The sequence below is a fragment of the Halichoerus grypus genome, chromosome 12, assembly GCF_964656455.1.
Source record: "Halichoerus grypus chromosome 12, mHalGry1.hap1.1, whole genome shotgun sequence".
NCBI lineage: Eukaryota > Metazoa > Chordata > Mammalia > Carnivora > Phocidae > Halichoerus > Halichoerus grypus.
Genome location: NC_135723.1, coordinates 100894264 through 100913852, shown reverse-complemented (window position 1 = coordinate 100913852; position 19589 = coordinate 100894264). Strand labels below are relative to the sequence as shown.

The following is a 19589-nucleotide window of genomic DNA, read 5'->3' as shown; positions in this document are numbered from 1 at the left end:
AGGCCAGGCTCCAGGTGTCTGGAGACGCTCTCTTCTTCCCAGGTGTGCAAGGGTTTGATGCCAGTGTTATGGCACCCATTCTCCTCAGAATGTGGATTCCCTCAAAAGTGGTCTCAGAGACAAGGGCTCGGGGACAAGAAGTTTGTTTGGGTTTGTCTCAGTCCTCTGCACCCACCCTTCTCTATTGTGGTGCCCTTGAACCTCTGTGTCAGGAGGTGAAAAGGTGGAAGGCTGGGCCATGTCCATGGCTCCAATGGTCTGATCCATCAGTTCTCTCTTCCCCACACCTGCCTTGGCCCATTCTGTACTCGGCACTCCAGTGAGGTGTGATGGCGGGCCCATCGGGCGACAGCCTGCCCGCCTGCCATACTTGCTGTTGGCTCGGAGTGAAGCCCACCTGGGGTCAAGGCCTTCCACGGGCCTGCCTGAGCAGCCACAGCTGAACCCCACTTTTTTCAGGCCCTGGAGTTCCCTATGTGCCCCGCCCCAACCCCCAGGCTGCCACCCTCCCACTGGGCTGTTCTCAGGCATCCTTTGGGAATTGGCTCCGACCACCCCCAGGCTGAGCCTCCCACGGTGCCTGGACTCCCTGACCCAGACATGACTGACCCCCTGCCTGACTGCCTCTCTCCCGCCCAACAGTTCCCTGAGGGCAGGGCCCATTTCTTCCTTTCTCTCAAGGAATCCGTGGTGGGGGAGCCAGAGGGAGGGGCTCAGTCTGCAGGTGGCAGCCCCAGGCCCCGGCAGAAGCCTGGAGAAGGAGAGCTGCCCAGCTCAGCGTCTCAGCGGCTCAGCGCACAGGGCCTTCCAGAGTTCCACGGAGGAACTGGCCAGCCCGAGACCGGCCATGGGCTTGCTCCTCTGCCTGGCCCCTTCAGCTTCTCTTTCACACCCTCTCCTTCCAGCTGGCTTCATTCTGACTTGAAAGGACAGGGAGGTTTGCCCCAGCCCCACCCTCACCTGGATCTCAAACCTACTTTTCAGACTGGGGGGTTTAAAACCTAAGAGCCTGCATTTTTGAAAGTGGATGATGGACGGGAGGTTGAGGGGAACCTCTGTAACCTTTCACAACTGAGGGTGATAGTTTCCCCTTGGCCATACGATATTTAGGCAAGAAGAAGAGGCCCTTGTTCCGAGTCACGGGAGGGATGACGGCCCTCGGGGCTGCGCGATCGTGGCGGGAGGCCCAGGACGGCAGAGCAGATGACCACAGCAGCCAAGGCCTGGCTTGGGCCCCCGAAAGCCCTCCACTTTCCCACTTGCCCCCGGTCTCCAGAACAGCCGCTTTGCCACATCCACGATAAGGTCCCACGCCACCATGGAGCCCTGTGCTCAGGCTGCCACGGGCACAGTGAGAACGCCCCGGGTGGACGATGGTCCACGATGGTCTCTGACAGTAGTAGGTGCGGCAGCAGCTGGTCAGAGCCACACTCCGAACGGTAAAGAACAAGAGGGAGGTATTTGGGGGCTGAAATAGAAGGAAGGTCTGTGGCGCTCCCACAGCCCTGGCCCGGGCTGGGCAGGAGACCTGACGTGAGGCCAAGCCACTGGGCACCTCTAGCAGGCCGCACTGGACCCTGGTTCTGGCATCGAGCGCGCGCCCTCAGACCCTGGAAGAGCTGGGGTGCTACGTACACAGCGGGCGGCCTACCTGCTCATCAGATGCCCCAGACGGTTCTTGCCGAGCTGAGTCTGGAGGATGTGGCGTCCACGGTTTCTCCCTGGGACTAAAGCCCCCGGGTGGGCCTAGTGTGAGGGTCTGCGGACCAGGGCTGCCCTTCACAGCGGGCTAAAGTTGAAGCTGGGATCCAGCCTGACAACTTGGGCACAGACCACTCAAGAGGACCGGCTTTCAGCAGCTTTGGGAGCTAAGTTGCCTTGCTACCCAGGGGAGGTATCCCATTCAGGAGTTCTTTCTTTTTTCTTTTCTTCTTTTTTTTTTAAGACAGAAAGAGAGCGAGCGAGTGGGGAGGGGCAGAGGGAGAATCTTAAGCCCCGACACGGTGCTCGATCTCACGACCCTGAGATCATGACCTGAGCTGAAATCAAGAGTCGGACGCTTCACCGACTGAGCCACCCAGGCGCCCCTCAAGAGTTCATTTTTGATTTGTCCATTTCACTGAGAGCTAAACTGAGGCCCAGGGTGTACGTGGGCCACGCTGGTTCGCGGTAGAGCTAGAGTTTGTGGCTGAAGTGCCCGCAGGGTGAGTTGAGAGAAGGCAGGGGCTGTGTTTCCTCGCAGGTGCCTCCGCAGCCCCTGGTCCAGCGCCCAGCTCCATGCTGGCCCCCATGAGCCCCCCGTGAGCCCCCGTGAACCCACAGAACGCCCTGTCCCAGGTGCCTGCTAGGAGGGGCTTGTCCCCTCTGGGGACCCCTCCAAATAACCTGCCTATGGTATTTGTGTCATCCTCCCAGGAAGACGATAGGGATTTTCTCGAACGGCTTTCTTGAAGAGACCCCTGTGCCTGAGTGACCGACGTGGTAGGGGGGGTCACATCAGGGGAGCAGGGTCAGCTGAGACAGGGAAGATCAGGTGACTGTTGCTTTAATTTACACAACAGCGAGTCATCAGACTGGGCCCCGCTTGGCAGGCTCTCTGCCCAGGGGACACACCCCCAACCCTCCCCCCTCCGGTTATGTCACTGCCGGCAGCCTCCCCAGGTGTCATGGAAATGTCACATTGCCCTCGGCAGGGCTTTCGGAAACTTGGCTGCAGGAAGGCAAGGAATGTCTGACATCTCCCCGGACTCCCTCCCACTGCAGGCCTGGGTGACCGGTGCAGGGTCCTGTGACCGCGGCCCAGCATCCCACACACGTGCAGAGCCCAGAGGGAAGGGGCAGGCAATAGCCCAGCTAGACAGACATTCTGACCAGGAAGGACCGTGGGGGCGTCCCCAGGGGGTCTTTAGGAGTGGCGTGGGCATCGCACTCCTGACTCCTCGTTCCGGGCCTTTCGTGCCCCACCCGAGGGGCCATGCAGAAACTGGACTGTGGGAGCCACAGCAAGACTGCCACCAAAGGGGAGGGCGGTTGCACGCCAGGAGGGTTCGCCATCTCTTGAGAGAAACGAAGCAATAGCAAAGCTGGGAGGGAGTTTTAAAGGAAAGCACTGTGTGAGGGGCTCCTGGGTGGCTCAGTCGGTGAAGTTTCTGACTCTTGGTTTCGGCTCAGGTCATGATCTCAGGGTCGGGGGATCAAGCCCCGCATCAGGCTCCCTGCTCAGGGGGGAGTCTACTTGAGATTTTCTCTCTCCCTCCCCCTGCTCTCTCTCTCTCTAAAATTAAAGAATAAATCTTTAAAAAAGAAGGAAGGAAGGAAGGGAAAGGGAAGGAAAGGAAGTACTGTGTGTCTGGCCATACAATGGAATAGTATTCAGCCTTAAAAAGGAATAAATCCTGACATATGCTAGGACATGGATGAACCTTGAGGACATTATGCCAAGTGAAATAAGCCAGTCACAGAAGGACAAATCCTGTGTGATGCCCATTCAGGAGGACCCTGGAGTGGTCAGATTCACAGACCCAGAAAGTAGAGGGGTGGGCGCCAGGGGCTGGGGGAGGGGACGGGGATGCGTGTTTCATGGGGACAGTTTCAGTTTGGGAAGATGAAGAGTTCTGGACATGAGGGTGCTGATGGGTGCACAACAGTGTGAATGTACTTCATGCCCCTTAATTGTTCACTTAAAAATAGTTAAGATGGTAAATTTTATGTTCTTTGCATTTTATGATTAAAAAAAATTTTGAAGATGTTGTGATCCACAAATTAGCTTACTCAGAAAGTTTACTAAGATATTCTCAGATATTCATGACTATTCCTGTACTTGGCATATAAGTTTTTAAAAACCAAAGCAAAACCCTTATTTTACCACGATGTTTTAAAATGGGGAAAGCGGGGCGCCTGGGTGGCTCAGTCGGTTGAGCGTCTGCCTTTGGCTCAGGTCATGGTCCAAGGGTCCTGGGATCGAGCCCCACATCGGGCTCCCTGCTCCGCGGAGAGCCTGCTTCTCCCTCTCCCTCTGCTGCTTCTCTGCTTGTGCTCTCTCTCTCTGTGTCAGATAAATAAATAAAATCTTTAAAAATTTTTAAATAAAATGGGGAAAGCCCCCCACAGTGACGCAATTGTGCAGAAACCTCCTGGGCCTGCAGGGGCCTCCCTGGGGAGCCAGACAAAGACTCCCAGGGAGAGGGATGGGCCTGGGAGGGGAGGCAGGCATCGAACGCACTCTGTAGTGCTGCTCTGGGCAACGCCCAGCTGTGTCTGTCCAGCGGCCTTGAATGTGAGCTTGGGTGACCTGTCTGCTGGAGCCTCACTCGGCCTGCTTCTCTCTGCACACTCTTCAGGGACTTTCTTCCCTTCCTCCAGCCTGTCCTTTGAACTCTCCTCATCTGCTCCCCTTCCCAATGGGCCTGAAGGGCACAGGCCAGCAAGCTCAGGGGCTCCCAGAGCCCAGAGCTCACTTTCCCCCTGCTTAGCCATGGTCACTCCATACTGTTTCCCAAAACAATCTTCTGGCCAGAGGGAGGGGGGGGTCTAGCTGCTATTTGTAACTGAGCAGCTCTTGGGTCACATGCCAGGGTCCCACCTCAACTGTAATGTTGCATTACATGATGCACATATGGGTAGGGCTGGGATGCAGACACGGGATGCATCCCAGCCCTACCCATATATGCATCATGGCCCTACCCAAGTCTGCATCCCAGCCCCGCCCAGGTCTGCATCCCAGCCCTACTCAGGTCTGCATCACGGCCCCATCCGGGTCGGCGTCATAGCCCTACTCTACCCATCCCTTCTTCAGGGCCCAGGGAAAATGATACCTGGTCCCCCCATTAGCCCAGGCTGCATAGATAGCCGCCCTCAAACTCATATTAGAGCTTTTTCTTTTTTTACAGTCAGGTTTACTGACGTATAGTTTACATACAGTAAAATTCACCTTTTCCAGTGTTCAGTTCTGTGAGCTTTGACAAACATGTATAATTGTATAGTCACCACCACCATCGAGATATGGAACCCAAAAAATTCGCTCATGCCCCTTTATAATTTTTATAACCTATAATTTTCTGCTCCCTGTAATTTTGCTTTTTCCCCTATAATTTCTATTTAAATGGTAAAATCTAGTGTACAGTCTTCTTTTATTTAGCAAAGTGCATTTGAGATTCATCCATGATGCTGCATATCTCAACGGTTCCTTCCTTTTTATTACTGTGGAATGTTCCATTTGGATGCGCCAGCTTGTCTATTAATTCACGAGTTGAAGGGCTTTGTGGGTTGTTTCCAGCTTGGGGCAACTATGAATAAATCCAGTATAAACATTTGCATTCCAGTTTTGTATGAACGTGAGTTTTTACTTCCTTTTCTAGTGGCTTTGTGGGGCTGTACTGTAAGTATATGTTTAGCTTCGTAAGAAATTGTCCAATGGTTTTCCAAACTGGCTGCACCATTCTGAACATATGAGAGTTCCTGTTCCTCCATGTCCTTGCCAGCACTTTGTATCGTCAGTTTTAGAGAGAATTTTAGCTAGTCTCCTAGGTGTGCGGTGGTATCCGTTGCTGTCTTAAAGTGGGTACCCCTCATGACTAATAGTTGATAAGCACCTTTCAGCGTGCTTGTCATTTGTATGTCTTCTTGGCTGAAGTATCTGTTTTAATCTTCTGTTCACTTTCTTTATTGAACCATTTTTTCTTTTATTATTGAGTCTTGAGAGTTCTTTATATATTCTGGATACAAATCCTTTAACATGTATGTTTTGCCGATATTTTCTCCCTGCCACTTATCTTTCCTCATTTTCCTAACGGTATGTTTTCAAGAGCTTAAGTTCTAAATTTTAATGAAACCCAGCTCATTTGTTTGTTCTTTTAGGGACTGTGCTGGTTGGGCATTCTGTTGAACTAAGGTGTGCCACATAGGCACTGTGAGCAAATGCTGGGATTGGGTACCAGGCTGGGGCACCATGGTAAGTGAAACTCACTCCCAATCATGCTTAGTGAAGGAGACAGGATATGTAAAGAAGTAACTACAGCATACTATAATTTGTAATATTGGAATGTGCAAGGTGCATAAAAAGGAGGAATAAGTTAACTCGAGAAACCGGTGATCTCGGGGTGCCTGGGTGGCTCAGTCAGTTAAGCATCCAACTCTTGGTTTTGGCTCAGGTCATGATCTCAGGGTCAGGAGATCGAGCCCCACATCAGGCTCCTCAGCAATGGGTGAGGAGCCTGCTTAAGAGTCTCTCTCTCCCCCTCCCACTGGCCCTCCCCCACTCATGCACGCTCAAGAGAAAGAAGGAAAGAAAGAAAGAAAGAACGAGAGAGAGAGGAAGAAAGAGAAAGAAAGAAAGAAAGAAGTCGGGGTGCCTGGGTGGCTCAGTCGTTAAGCGTCTGCCTTCGGCTCAGGTCATGATCCCAGAGTCCTGGGATCGAGCCCCGCATCCGGCTCCCTGCTCCGCAGGGAGCCTGCTTCTCCCTCTCCCACTCCCCCTGCTTGTGTTCCCTCTCTCGCTGTGTCTCTCTCTGTCAAATAAATAAAATATTTAAAGGAAGGAAGGAAGGAAGGGAGGGAGGGAGGGAGGGAGGAAGGAAGGAGTCAGGGATCTCTAGAAACCAGCTTTACAAAAGATGAGTTTAGCCAACAATAGATGCTGACGCTGTGGAGTGAATCAGAAGGTAAATGGGAAAAACCTGCTCCCCTAAGCACAGCGTTCTGATATCATTTCTCCTGCCCCAATTCTAGAAACCCAGGGAGGGGAGCACCAGAGAGAAAATGAGGTGGAGGCAGAGTGTGCTAACTGGGTACAACTGAATCCAGAGCTCCAGCCCCTGTCCTTCCTCCCCTCACTCACCTTCCTGGGGACCGCACCTCCTTGCTGTCGTTTGTAGGGTAACAGTATCCGGGCCAGACGCCGTGAACCAGGCATGCAGTCCTTTAGGTAAAAATAACATGGAGAAAGGGGAGGCTTGGTCACCAGAGAGATTGATGGAGTAGATGAGGTATTTGGAAGAGGTCAAGGGACCTTCCAAACCTGAACGTCATACAAATAGGAGGCTGGCTTCTTCTACCCATAAAACGAGCTTGGACAGTGGTGGTTAATGTAAGTCAGACACTGGAAGGTGAGGAATTCTGGGCTCCCCAGGAGGACAGCGCCTTTGCCAGTCCCCTCCGGTTGACTCATTACTGCTCTACTAAAAGCACAAGGAAAAATTCAGGTCTGATGCTGTCATCTTTGACCCTCAACTCCCAGAACTGCTGTGGGATTGTTGGATTGTTGTGGTGTTTGTCGAGGGCCGAGGCAGATCCTGGGCATAAGGTTCTGGATTGCCTTTGAAAGGACACAGCCAGGACATGTGTTTTCAGCATGAGCTGCCTGATTCCCTTCTGTCTGCAGCTTTCCTTCCTCCCCTCTTCCTCCTTCACAGGGAATCTACCCATTAATTCCCCGGGAGCAGGCCCACAGTCCCTTTATTCGCGCGGTGAATGAGGAGAGTGGAGAGCCCAGACCAGCACCACAGAAACCAGCGCTGGTGGCAGAGGCGACCTGGACGCCGGCCCAGCCCGAGGCCTCCCTGGCCTCGCACACACCCGTCCAGTCTCCCTGGCACCTCACACCCAGAGGTCCTGGCGTGTGGTGTCAGGTGATGTGTTGAGTCAACAGGCCACAGGAGAGCCCTGGTCGGAGTCCCATGGCAGCCGGCTACAGCCAGCACCCCTGGAAGGGAATGCCCCCAGCTGGCTGCCAGCCACCACCTGGCCTGCCCGGAGCCCCGGCGGGAGGGCGAGAGCCAGGCCGGAACCGCTCACCCACAGACCATCTCCCCAGCTCCCAGCCTCTACCTCCCCCTCCTCCTGCTTTGCTAAACATGGCTTCCAGAGTAGAGGTTTGGAAACTGTGCTCCCGGAGCCCACAGACCATCATGCCTGCTAGGATAATGTGTCTTGCCCATCTGGAAATCACCCAAGACTTATCTCAGGGAAGGGACGGTGGCTCCGAGCACCTTCTAGATCACCCACATCCCCTTGCCACTGGGATTGAGCCCAGAGCATAGAGGCAGGGGGGATCGGGAGTGCCCCCCCAGGGTAAGGTTAAAGAACCCAGGAAACTCCAGAGTGGGGCATCAAGCAGAGCCGCAGGGTCCCCGTCACTGGCAGCCGGGGCCTGCGGTCTGTGGCAGGGAGGAGCTCTCCTCAGGCGTACTGATTAGATTCAAATAGCCCAAATTATGGAAAGTGTAGGAAGAACTCAAGGTCCGGTTTCTGATTTTAGAAGTCCGCTTGGGAACCTCAGTGTGCCAGCGTCCTGGTGAGGTGCGCTCACTGGCTTGTTCCGGTTTGGTTCTCAACACTGATTTTCCATCACATCTTTAGCCTCCATGAGGGTCCCTCAGAGGGGACACCGCTACTGCTAGAAGCAGAAACGGTGGGAGTCCAGCCGCCTTTTCGGAAAAGGAACTATGATAATGTTTTGAGACCCCTTGGAATTCAAATTCTTAAAACCTGGCCTTTGGGGAGTTAGACTGCCATGTGGTTATTTCGGAAAGAGAATAATTTGTGTATCTGTGCTTCATTTATCAATTTCAGCGGACTATACAAGGGTCCTGGGACCCAAACACACTCACAGAATCCCTTCCCAGTTTCTGGGGACTTTCCCCAGTAGCTAGACTAATAAGCAGATGGTAGATGACGAGGAATTCTAAGAGGGGCTGGAGACGGAGCACGGGGAACAATGGCACGTCCATGTTCCCGGCACGGGGGGCAGGCCCGGTCAGAATGGGGGTATTTCAGGCAGAAGCTCTCCCAGTGGAGACCTCTCGCCAAGAGGCATGCTTTTGGAGCCTGGGGGTCTTGACCTTCCCTGTGGTCACATATCAGCAGAGTTCATTCCCAGTGTGCCCTCCAACCAGATCCGCCATCTTATATCCTGGCCTTCCCTGTGGTCACATATCAGCAGAGTTCATTCCCAGTGTGCCCTCCAACCAGATCCGCCATCTTATATCCTGACCTTCCCTGTGGTCACATATCAGCAGAGTTCATTCCCAGTGTGCCCTCCAACCAGATCCGCCATCTTATATCCTGGCCTTCCCTGTGGTTACATATCAGCAGAGTTCATTCCCAGTGTGCCCTCCAACCAGATCCGCCATCTTATATCCTGGCCTTCCCTGTGGTCACATATCAGCAGAGTTCATTCCCAGTGTGCCCTCCAATCAGATCCGCCATCTTATATCCTGGCCTTCCCTGTGGTCACATATCAGCAGAGTTCATTCCCAGTGTGCCCTCCAACCAGATCCGCCATCTTATATCCTGGCCTTCCCTGTGGTCACATATCAGCAGAGTTCATTCCCAGTGTGCCCTCCAATCAGATCCGCCATCTTATATCCTGGCCTTCCCTGTGGTCACATATCAGCAGAGTTCATTCCCAGTGTGCCCTCCAACCAGATCCGCCATCTTATATCCTGGCCTTCCCTGTGGTCACATATCAGCAGAGTTCATTCCCAGTGTGCCCTCCAACCAGATCCGCCATCTTATATCCTGGCCTTCCCTGTGGTCACATATCAGCAGAGTTCATTCCCAGTGTGCCCTCCAATCAGATCCGCCATCTTATATCCTGGCCTTCCCTGTGGTCACATATCAGCAGAGTTCATTCCCAGTGTGCCCTCCAACCAGATCCGCCATCTTATATCCTGGCCTTCCCTGTGGTCACATATCAGCAGAGTTCATTCCCAGTGTGCCCACCAACCAGATCCGCCATCTTATATCCCAGTGATACCTGCATGTGCTAGACAGGCTGGCTTTGCAGAATAGTTTGCCGGAACGACACTGTTATAAGCAGGCATCTCGGAGAAATGGAGGTTAGAAAGACTTGTCTGAACGTGCATAGAAAGCTAGTCCTGACCTGGGAGCACATCCGAGCAGGGCAGTGCGCTGAGGAGGGGGCTCCTGCCCAGAAATCTTCCAGTCCCCGCTGTGGCCAATGCCAGATAACCTTTCCCCTGCCCACTGGGCACCTGATGGAGTCTGAAAGCCCATGGGTCTCTTACTGAATTAGTGTCCTTCCCTTATGTTCTCTCAGGAGATGGCAGTTGCCATACTGACCCAGGAAGGAACCTTCCCTTATGTTCTCTCAGGAGATGGTGGTCACCATATTGACCCAGGAAGGAACCTAGAGTCACCTCATTTCCTCTTCCCAAATCCAGTATGTCCTGGTCATGGCTTCCCACTACCTGCTCCATCCCCCCACCCCCACCCCCACCGTGCAGGCTGCAGGAGCTCTGGGGGTGGCTGGCGGACATGGGAGGAGGAGCCTGGGGCAGGCCAGAGAGAGCCTGAGTGCAGCAGTGTGGACCACAGGGGTATCCTTTGCGTCCCACCCTCCCACCTCTGACTCCAAGCACCTGCCGGCCTCCTGTGTGAACACGTGCTCTTTTCTCTCACCTACACAGATGGTGTGCTCCCTGACCCTCCACGGTTGTGAAACCGGTGTCTGAAACCTCTCTAACACCAGACCGGGGGTCTAAAGAGTCACGTCATTGCTGTGCGTGGCCCCGCTTCTGACCCAGCTGTTGCCCCTGGACCTGACACTTCACTTTCAGGGCCTGCACTTTCTCCACTGTAAAATGAGGCCATGGGATGTTTATCTGCTGAGGTCACTCGCCGCCGATTCCCCCTATGATTCTTTAGGTGGGGACTCTTCTCATTCAGCTGAATTAATCTACAGAGTATCAATTAACACCTGTTGCTTCTGTGATTCCACAAAGATCGTCATCAGAAGGGACCAGCATCACTGTTTTCCCCTCATTGGCAAATCCTTAGCAAGTTGCTTGTCAGAATCTGTTTTGAAATGGATTGTTTTAGAATCTCTCCCTCTTACAAAGGAACTGAGGGCTTAGGATTGTTCTAGAGTCTCTCCCTCTTACAAAGCGATGGAGGGCTTTTTTTTTTTTCTCTCCTTTCCTCAAGGATTGCCTTTTAGCTTCAATATCAAAAGGCACATATACTTTTGTGAAGTATCTAGGGTTGCATTTTGGATCCATAAAGCAGAACTCAGACCTCCGGATGAGCATGAAGAGGGCACAGCTCCTCTAAAGGCCGGGGCAGACACCAGAGGCTGGGACCACCCTGTAGGGACTGATCTAGAGTCAACCCCTGCCAAATTCCCATTTCCTTCTCTATCCCTGTCTTGGTTTTGTTTTCTTTTCCAGTTTACCTATGCAAATATCAATATGAGCCTGCTACCTAACAACTAGGTCCAGAATGCTATGGGGTAGTCAAAGCCCTGTAAAACTAGTTTTTCCTGGATGCCTTCTAGGAGAATAAGAACCTTAGAAAATGTCCTAAAAGAATTTTTGTGTTTTTTTAATAGAAAGAATTTTTCACCCACTGAATTACCATAATGCTTTGATTCCAAAATGACTCTAGACAGGCTCCAACATATTTTGAATAGTTTCAACTATTAAAGATTATAAAACATATTCTCAACTTGTGGCCCAGACACTGTGTCCAGTGTGTCCAGTGTGTTGGGCTAACTCAGTGAAGATGGAGCTCAGGGACTGCCCAGACCAAGGGTTTTGAGCAAAACCTTCCCATGTGAAATGAAGGCAGAAAGTTGTCCAAAGTGCAATGAAAAACATTTGGGGACTCTTCAGGAATATTCTACACAGAACCTCAGAGCAGATCACTGGACTGGGGCAAACCCAGACCATACATGTACCAGGGACGGTCGGCCAAACCCTCCTCATGAGCAAGTAAGAATGACTGCTTATGTTTGCACCCATTGCAACCCCAGCCCACTGAGGCCAGAGAAGTCTAGTTTTACCCCACAAGTAGAGTTCATGCCCCAGAAAGTCCAGCTGCCATAAGACGTGATTGGTTCCTAGAGAAGAAGAACCTGGAAACCTACCATCAGGGTTCAGATCTCAAGGCCTAGGATTCAAGAGGGTCTCAGGTTTTGACCCACATTTCCTGATAGTGAAGCTTCTTATTCCTTTAGACACAGAGCCTCCACTGCCTTTGGTATCCCCCGAGCTCCCCCAGGCTCCTCAAGGGGGAAACCCAGGGAGAAGAGATGGGAAGGGATTTCTTGTCCTTCTGAGTTCCCCTCTCGGGTAGGTCTCATCTCGGTTAGTTCCTACCTCAGGTAGGTCTCACCTCGGGTAGGTCCCACCTCAGGTAATTCAGGGCAAAAATGAAGGGGATCGTGGAGGGCAGTGCCAGGAGGAGCAGAGGATAACCAGGCCAGAGGGAAAGCCAAGAGGCAAAAGGTTAAAAATTGAAGCAGTAAATTTACTTGTGGAGAAAAGCCATCCTAAGCAAAGCGAGTGGCAGACGGGCTTTTTCTCGAACCACGCCAGACCCAGCGTGTGCACACATCGGTTGTGCTGCTCATATTACCAGGCTTTCTGACCCTTTAAGTGCCCCTCTTTGTGGCACAATTCCTGAGCAGCAGGGACTCCTGCCTCTCCCTGCCTGTGCCACCATCCCCCCCACCCCATGACCCTCGTCACCATCTCTTCAAAGTTAGGAACAAAAGTCGTAAGTCCCCTCATCTCTGTAACGAGTCATTAGTTGTTTTTAAAACTGCATCTAAGTAAGCCTCCCATCCAGCGTAAATTGAATATTTGCTCTTCTCATGAGACAATGGTCAGCAAGGACGTTTAAGAACAGGAACAGAATGAATTTTATCCTTGTTATTTCAGACCGTATGCATGTGCTGCCCAAGGGCAGGGGGGAGGGGGAGCATGTGCACCCCAAACAGCCATCTGGTCTACCTGGTTTATTTTTTTTTTACCAACGCAAGGGCTTGATTTGCCTAAGGGCCCATGGCTGCTTAGTGGCAAAACTAGGCCTAGAACTTGAGGCTTCTGAAATCCAGGCCTCCGCTTTCCACACCACACTGCTGTCGTTCTGCAAACGTCTGCTCACTTTCTTCCAGGGGCGCCCGTGTGCCTCCTCCTCCCCCATCTCTGTAGACGTAGCTCATGCCAGTACGGCCTGGCCCTGTAAAGTCACCAGCTCATGGCTCCCTGGTGTCTGGAGCCGCTTGCCTGGTGTCCTGTGTGGCTGCCAGGAGCCGTTTCTGTTCACTCACTGTGCCTATTCACTCATCCTGGCTGCTACCCCAGGAGAATCAAAGGCATTGTTCACTCTCAGAGGCTGACAGTGATCCTAAACAAAGTCCTTAAGAAGCAGAAGAAGGAGGGAAAGCCTCTCAGAAGAACAAAACGGGGGAAACCTGTCTGCTCTGGGTACTGTTGCCACAGCCCAGTCTTGTCTGGGCCCTTCGGAAGGTCGCCTTAATTGGGGGGCAGATTTGTTTTGTTTTCCAAATTGCAGGCCCAGCTCTTTTCTGGTGTCTCTACTGGGCTTTCCCACCCCTTCTCCGAGCATCTCCTGCTCTAGTGTTCCACGCATTTAACTCCCATATGGAGTTGGGAGTATGCATATGGTATGGTGTGTTTGGGTTTGGGTGTGGTTTTTGCCTCACTTTCCCCAACCGGACTGAAAGGTGGGATTCATCGGATTCATGGAACACACCCCCTCCTCCACGCCTGCACACGCTTGGCCCCTGGCAGCTGGATGAGCAGACCCTGGTCTTCCTGAAAGCTTGCGGCTTGGCAGTTGGCCCCGTGATTAGGAAATGAATTGGTCTATTTCAAAGTAAGGATTGCACTGCCCCATTCTCCTCTTCATTTAAGAATTGTGACATCAAGGGCGCCTGGGTGGCTCAGTTGGTTAAGCGACTGCCTTCGGCTCAGGTCATGATCCTGGAGTCCCGGGATCGAGTCCCGCGTCGGGCTCCCTGCTCGGCGGGGAGTCTGCTTCTCCCTCTGACCCTCCTCCCTCTCATGCTCTCTGTCTCTCATTCTCTCTCTCAAATAAATAAATAAAATCTTTAAAAAAAAAAAAAAAAAAAAAAGAATTGTGACATCAATAATCAAAAGAAGAAAAAAACTTAGGAATGTCATTCTTACCCTCCCGCTTTGTTTCATAAGACATCCCCCCTTTTCCCGGTAAAACATCATAAATGCGAGTAAAAGTCTCCCCTCTGCTGAGCACGTTTCCACTCTTGCTGGCTGACAAGGAAGCCCACCCCATGGGAGGAAGCCCACAGAGCTCCAAGCCCACCTCCCCTCCTGTCCCCCTTTCCCTCCTTCCTACCTCTCACTTCCCTTCTGCACCCAGTGCTTTCTAAGCTCTCCTGCCTGCTGGCCTGTGAAATCCCACTTTCGCACACCCAAAATGTTGTTTTAAGTCTTTGTGATCTCCTGCAATCTCCCTAATCAATGCTGGCAGAAGGGTTTAGGATTTGGAGTCAGGACGCTGGTTACAGGTGTGCCCTCTGCCATTATTTACTCACTAAAGGACCAGGGACCAGCAGCTTCTCGGGTCACTGGTTTCTCCCTCTACAAAGTGGGAAAATAAAGCTGCCCCCAGGGCATGGCTTCAGGGAGCAGATGGGGCAAGAGTGTGTAGGAGCACTTTGTAAACAGTGAGGCATTATGCAAAAAAAGATGTCACTATTGCAAGACTCTACCCCTCTTAACGATGGTTCATGTATCAGGGAAAAGAGGGGGCATATTTTTGGCCCTAGGAAGGTTCTTTCCCTGTACCTTAAACTACACATATTGCTAATCCTCACATCATTTTACCTGTTCCCTCCCCCTCTAGAGTCCAGAGCATCATCCCGTTTTCCCCAACGAAACCACCCACTCCAGAAGGGGGCAGAGAGGAGGCAGGAAGGCCAGGTGGAAAGATGGAAGCATTTTTGAACTTGGAGGGACTTCGCTGAGGGGAGCTTTCCTGGGGGCGTGGAGAATCATTCTGTTCCGCTAGAAGCCAGTTGTTACCCCCACCAGACAGGAAGCCCACTTAGCTTCTCCTCACCCCAGACAGTTCAGCAAGCTTGTGTCCAGGGCTGTGCGTGTCCTGCACCATCCTCCTTGCCTCTGTAGCACCGGGTTCAGACCATTCCAGGACGCAGAGGATGGCCCACAGAGGATGAGCCAAAGGAGAAGCAGAAGCCACCATTTGGGCTTTAAAGAGCCCTGTTAGGGGGCAGCTGCTTAGTCATGTTCTCTTAAATTATTTACACTTAGGAAGGAATTTTCTATACCCAAAGAGCTTGCAAGGAAGTCTGCCAGCTTTGAATGTCCCTTACACAATGACAACTGGGCTTCATCCCTGAAGAATGTTGTAAATGGGACAGCCTCTCGTAGAGAGAGAGAGAGACAGACCAGGCCCTGCCCTCGGAGTGCTTCCATCCTGGGGCGGGGGGGGGGGGGGGGAGAGGGGGGGAGGGGGAGATAGACCTCCCCAGAGCTGGGGGCGGGCAGCTGGGATCAGGGCAAGAGGCGGGAGGCGCGTCTATACGGTGTCAGCCAGCCTCTTGGCTCAAAAGCTGAACAGGGGCTGAAGAAAGTAATTTTCTGAGTTGCCAAGGCATCCACACGATATGAAAGTTGTAAAATAGGAAAGGGTGGACGATGACAGTTGTCCCTTCCCTCCCTTCCTGTCTCCAGCGGTGCCTCTGCATCCTTCCCAGATACTCTGGGCACGTGCAGACGGGCCGAATATGTACGCTCTTATCCCCCTTTCTGAGACTGTGAGTGGGGTCATTCTGTGCAGACGGCTCTGGGGGTTGCCTTTTCACTGCCCGCTCGGTCTCAGAGGTACGAAGGAGGCGGCAGCGCGTCGCGCCCGTCAGGGAGCCGTGGCTGTCTGCGTGGACGTGCCGTCGCCGTGTTCACAGACTGTGGACTGTGGACTGTGAGGAGAGGACGTGCCTTCCTGCCGACGAGCATCTGCATCTGCAGTCTCTGCTGTTAAAAGCACCACTGTAACGAATGGCCCCACGCGCTCGCCTTCAGCAACCGCGCAACTGCGTCTACGGAAGGAAATCCCACAAGCAGACTGTCGGGTCAAGGAGCATTGCCTTTGCAGTTTTGGTAGATGTTGCCAGAATGCCTCCACGGAGGCATTTTTGTCCCGGCTTCTGAAAACAGCTCTGGGGCTGTGGTTGGAGCCAGAGTCCGAGCTGGGTCTGGGAGTAGAGTCACAGCAAGATGGGGGGGCCGGTTTGGATTGTGCCCTGTGTTTGGACAGACGTGGGCGCGTCCGCACTGAGGGCGGCCCCTCCGTAACATGGACAGCCGGGTCCCCACAGGGGCTTCGCCCAAGGGGCTCTCACAGGCTGTTAGAACGTGGTTGGTGGCACAAGCTTTGAGTCCAAATGCCCCCCATCCCTCTCTGTTTCACCCGTCTGTCGGGTCTCTAGTACTCGCCCCTGGAAGCACCCAGGGGGCGTCTGTGTCCGGTGGTTGGGGCGAGTGTTGGGAGCACAGAACGTAAATTCCCTGTTAGCCTGTGACGTGAGAACTAGCCTGTTCCGGGCTGCTCTGTGAGGAACGAGGCTAGTGGGCCAGCTGAGGACTCTCGCTGGAAGAACCATGGAAGGACGAGCCACCACCCCTGGGGGCGTGAGGCCCACAGGGTGCTGGGCTCCACAGAGTAGCACACGAGCTTCCCTCTTCTGCCCCCCAGCAGAGCACTCTGAAAGGCCCAGGCATGCCCCCTCTGAGCCTTGGCGGGCATCCCCATTCCTCACCGCTCTGTGGGCACCCCTGGGGAGCATCGAAGCCGTGACACTAGAGAAGGGCCCAGACTTGGGCCAAGCAGCTCCTCTATCACCCTGCCTGCTGGGCCACCCCTCCCCCAACAGCTGGAAACCACCAGATCTCCTGCTTTTAATCCTCCCTCTCCTTCCTCCCCCACCCCCAAGCCCCACCTCAAAACGGGCTTTGCTTCTCAAGACCTTTGGGGGAAAACTTTTGTTTCTAAAAGAGTTGGGGGCTTTCCTTTTGGAGGCCTTTGGTATCTTAAGTTTTGAGACCCACAAAACCATGGGTGATCAAGTGTTCTATCTCCTGCTTTCACCTAGACCTGCTTCCCAGAGGGATGGCACTTGGGATGGCTTCATGGGAAAGGGTGTTCCCTAGAAGATGACCCTCCTCCTTTGATTGGTTCCTTCCGAAATTCCCACCAGGGAAATACGTACCCTGAACACTCTCTGGGCACGGGGACAGAGTGAAGACGCCCACAAAGCTTAAGCCTCACACCCTTCCGTGCTCCCTTCTCTCGCCTTGCCTGTTGGGTGGTGAGGATCTTCCAGGCACCCTCCCCCCACCAGGGCAGCACTGGCTGCTGTGGGGACCCAAAAGGCCAACCCAGAACCCCTGCCCCAAAGACAGATGGGGGATTTTGTTGGGGATGGGAAACTTACATACTTTCACATTTGGTTTCAGTGTTAAATAGCGTGTTGTGACCTCATGTGGGTGAGATGTGCTCATGAGTCCAGGGTAGAGGGGTCACAGGGTTGGAGAGTCAGAAGAAAGGGGTTGGTTGAATTGATTCCCGAGGAATAGGAGGTTCCTCCGGGGAGCAAAGATGGAAGCAGAGAAGGGAACACACATGTGTACAGGGTCTGTGGACTGTGAGGAGAGGGCTCTGGAATTCGGGACGGAGCAGCCCTGCAAAGGAGGTCCAGGCTTACAGCTCTGCAGCCTGACGCGTCTTTGTCTGGGTCAGAAGCGGCGAGTGGCAAAGAGGTAGCCCTTGGTACTGACATCTTTGCTTTGACTCCCATGGTTTAAAAATTTTAAATATCAAATTTAAAATAAAAAGTTTACTGAGTTATCCAGAAATGTGAGTCACCAGACCCGAATCCAGATTCTGCTTCTCTTGGAAAACAAATCCAGCCACTGGACTCTATGAGTTTTCTAGAGCTGCCATAACAAAGTACCTCACACTGGGTGGCATAAAACAACGGAAGTTTCTTCTCCCGGTTAAGAGGCTAGAGGTCTGAAACCAAGGTGTCAGCCGGGCCGTCCTCCCCCTGACACCCTGGAAAGCGTCCTTCCTCACTGCTGGCTTCCGATGGTCGCCGGCTGCACTCGGCGCTCCTTGGCCCGTAGATGTACCACTTCGGTCTCTGGCTCCCAGTGACATGGCTTCTCCTCTGAGTGCGCGTCTAGGTTTCCATGTCTTATATGGACTCTGGTCTCATTGGGTTAAGAGCCAAGCTGACTCCAGTGTGACCTCATTTTAACTTGATGACATCTGCAAAGACCCTATTCCCAAATCTTCACAGGTGCCGGGGGTTAAGACTTCAACACAGCTATTTGGGGGATGCAACGCAGAAATAAATAAATAAATAAATAAATAAATAAATAAATAAGTAAGTAAGTAAATAAGTAAAAACTTGTCCCCAACATTCAGGATTTAATAATGCCAATTCTTGCCGTTTGAGATTTTTGGTACCAAGAAACAGAAGCGCATTCTCGGCCTTCCTCTGCCTCAGTCAGACTTCTAACAGCGCTCTGTGGTCTCCCCCGCAGCTTCGGGCCTCTCTTCCTCTCCGTCCACACCCACCCAGGTGGCCAAGCAGCACACCTTTCCTCTCGAATCCTACAAGCACGAGCCTGAGCGACTGGAAAATCGCATCTACGCCTCGTCTTCCCCTCCGGACACAGGCCAGAGGTACTGCCCGTCCTCCTTCCAGAGCGTGGCCAGGCCTCCAGCAGCGTCGCCGACATACTATGCTTCCCCCAGAACCGTAAGTCTGGCCTCGTCCTGTGGGCCGGGCCTCCAGGCATCGGGAGGGGGGCGCTGAAGCCGAGGCTGTGCACCCCTGACGTGTTGGGTGTATTTTATCATGAGTCCCGGGCTGAGAAAGAAACGCAGAGCGCGCAGCAGGCAAATGGCAACAAAACAGAAAGTGGTAACGCCCGGAACCTGACCAGAAAGTGTGTGTTGCCTCAGCCTCTTTTAAGTAGTCAGTCATAAAAAGCTTTATTTGAATTTATCTAGATTGGGAGCCTAGAGAAAGAAGTGATAGGCGAAGCAAAAAAAAAAAAAAAAAAAGGTTGTTTTTTTATTTGTTTTGGTTTTTTTAATTTAATTTTATTATGTTATGTTAGTCACCATGCAAGGTTTTTTTAAATTGAAGTTTTATTTTGGAGTTTTAAGATTTCATTTGTGCTCAGAAGCATTCTTGAAAAGATGAGGCTTTTGGAGGGCAGTGGTGTGGCGAGCTGGGCGTCTGAGCCCCCGCAGAGGCTGAGGGTCAGTGAGTGCAGATGGAGGAAGGCGGCTGAGCAACGGGACCCATGAGCTCTGCAGCGGCACAGTGGGCCCGAAGCGTGGAGACGCTCTCCATCCCTGCCTGGTTCCGACGAGGAACGTGGGTCCTCAGTGTTCTCCCTGTGCCCAGCGAGGACATAAGAACCGTGTCCCTGAAGTCCATCTATGTGGATGGGACTGTGGGGTCTGGTGGCTGTAGTGGTCCCCTGGGGTTGCTGGAACTAAGTGGCATGAACTGGGGGGCTTAAAAGAACCAGAAGCTATTGCCTTGTCGCTCCGGAGGCTGGAGGTCTGAAGTCCTGGTTTGGGCAGGACCATGCTCCCTGCAAAGTGTCTGGGGGGTGGGGAGGAGCCTTCCCTGGTTCTTCCAGCTTCTGGGAGCCCCGGCTGTTCCTTGGCTTGTGGCAGCATCACACTGATCTCCGCTTCTGTCCTCACGATGTCCTCTTCTTACAAGGACACCACTC

General features: G+C 52.8%; 1 protein-coding gene across 5 annotated transcripts in view; it reads left to right on the top strand.

Moving 5' to 3' along the window:
- The window catches only part of PRKAG2 (protein kinase AMP-activated non-catalytic subunit gamma 2), a 256267-nt gene that overhangs the window by 145737 nt on the left and 90941 nt on the right, over positions 1-19589 (top strand). For all 5 annotated transcript variants that reach the window (XM_078059764.1, XM_078059765.1, XM_078059763.1 and 2 more), the window contains one exon: positions 18378-18595. In XM_078059764.1, the coding sequence (XP_077915890.1) occupies positions 18378-18595 (218 nt within the window). The remainder of the gene's footprint in view (positions 1-18377; positions 18596-19589) is intronic.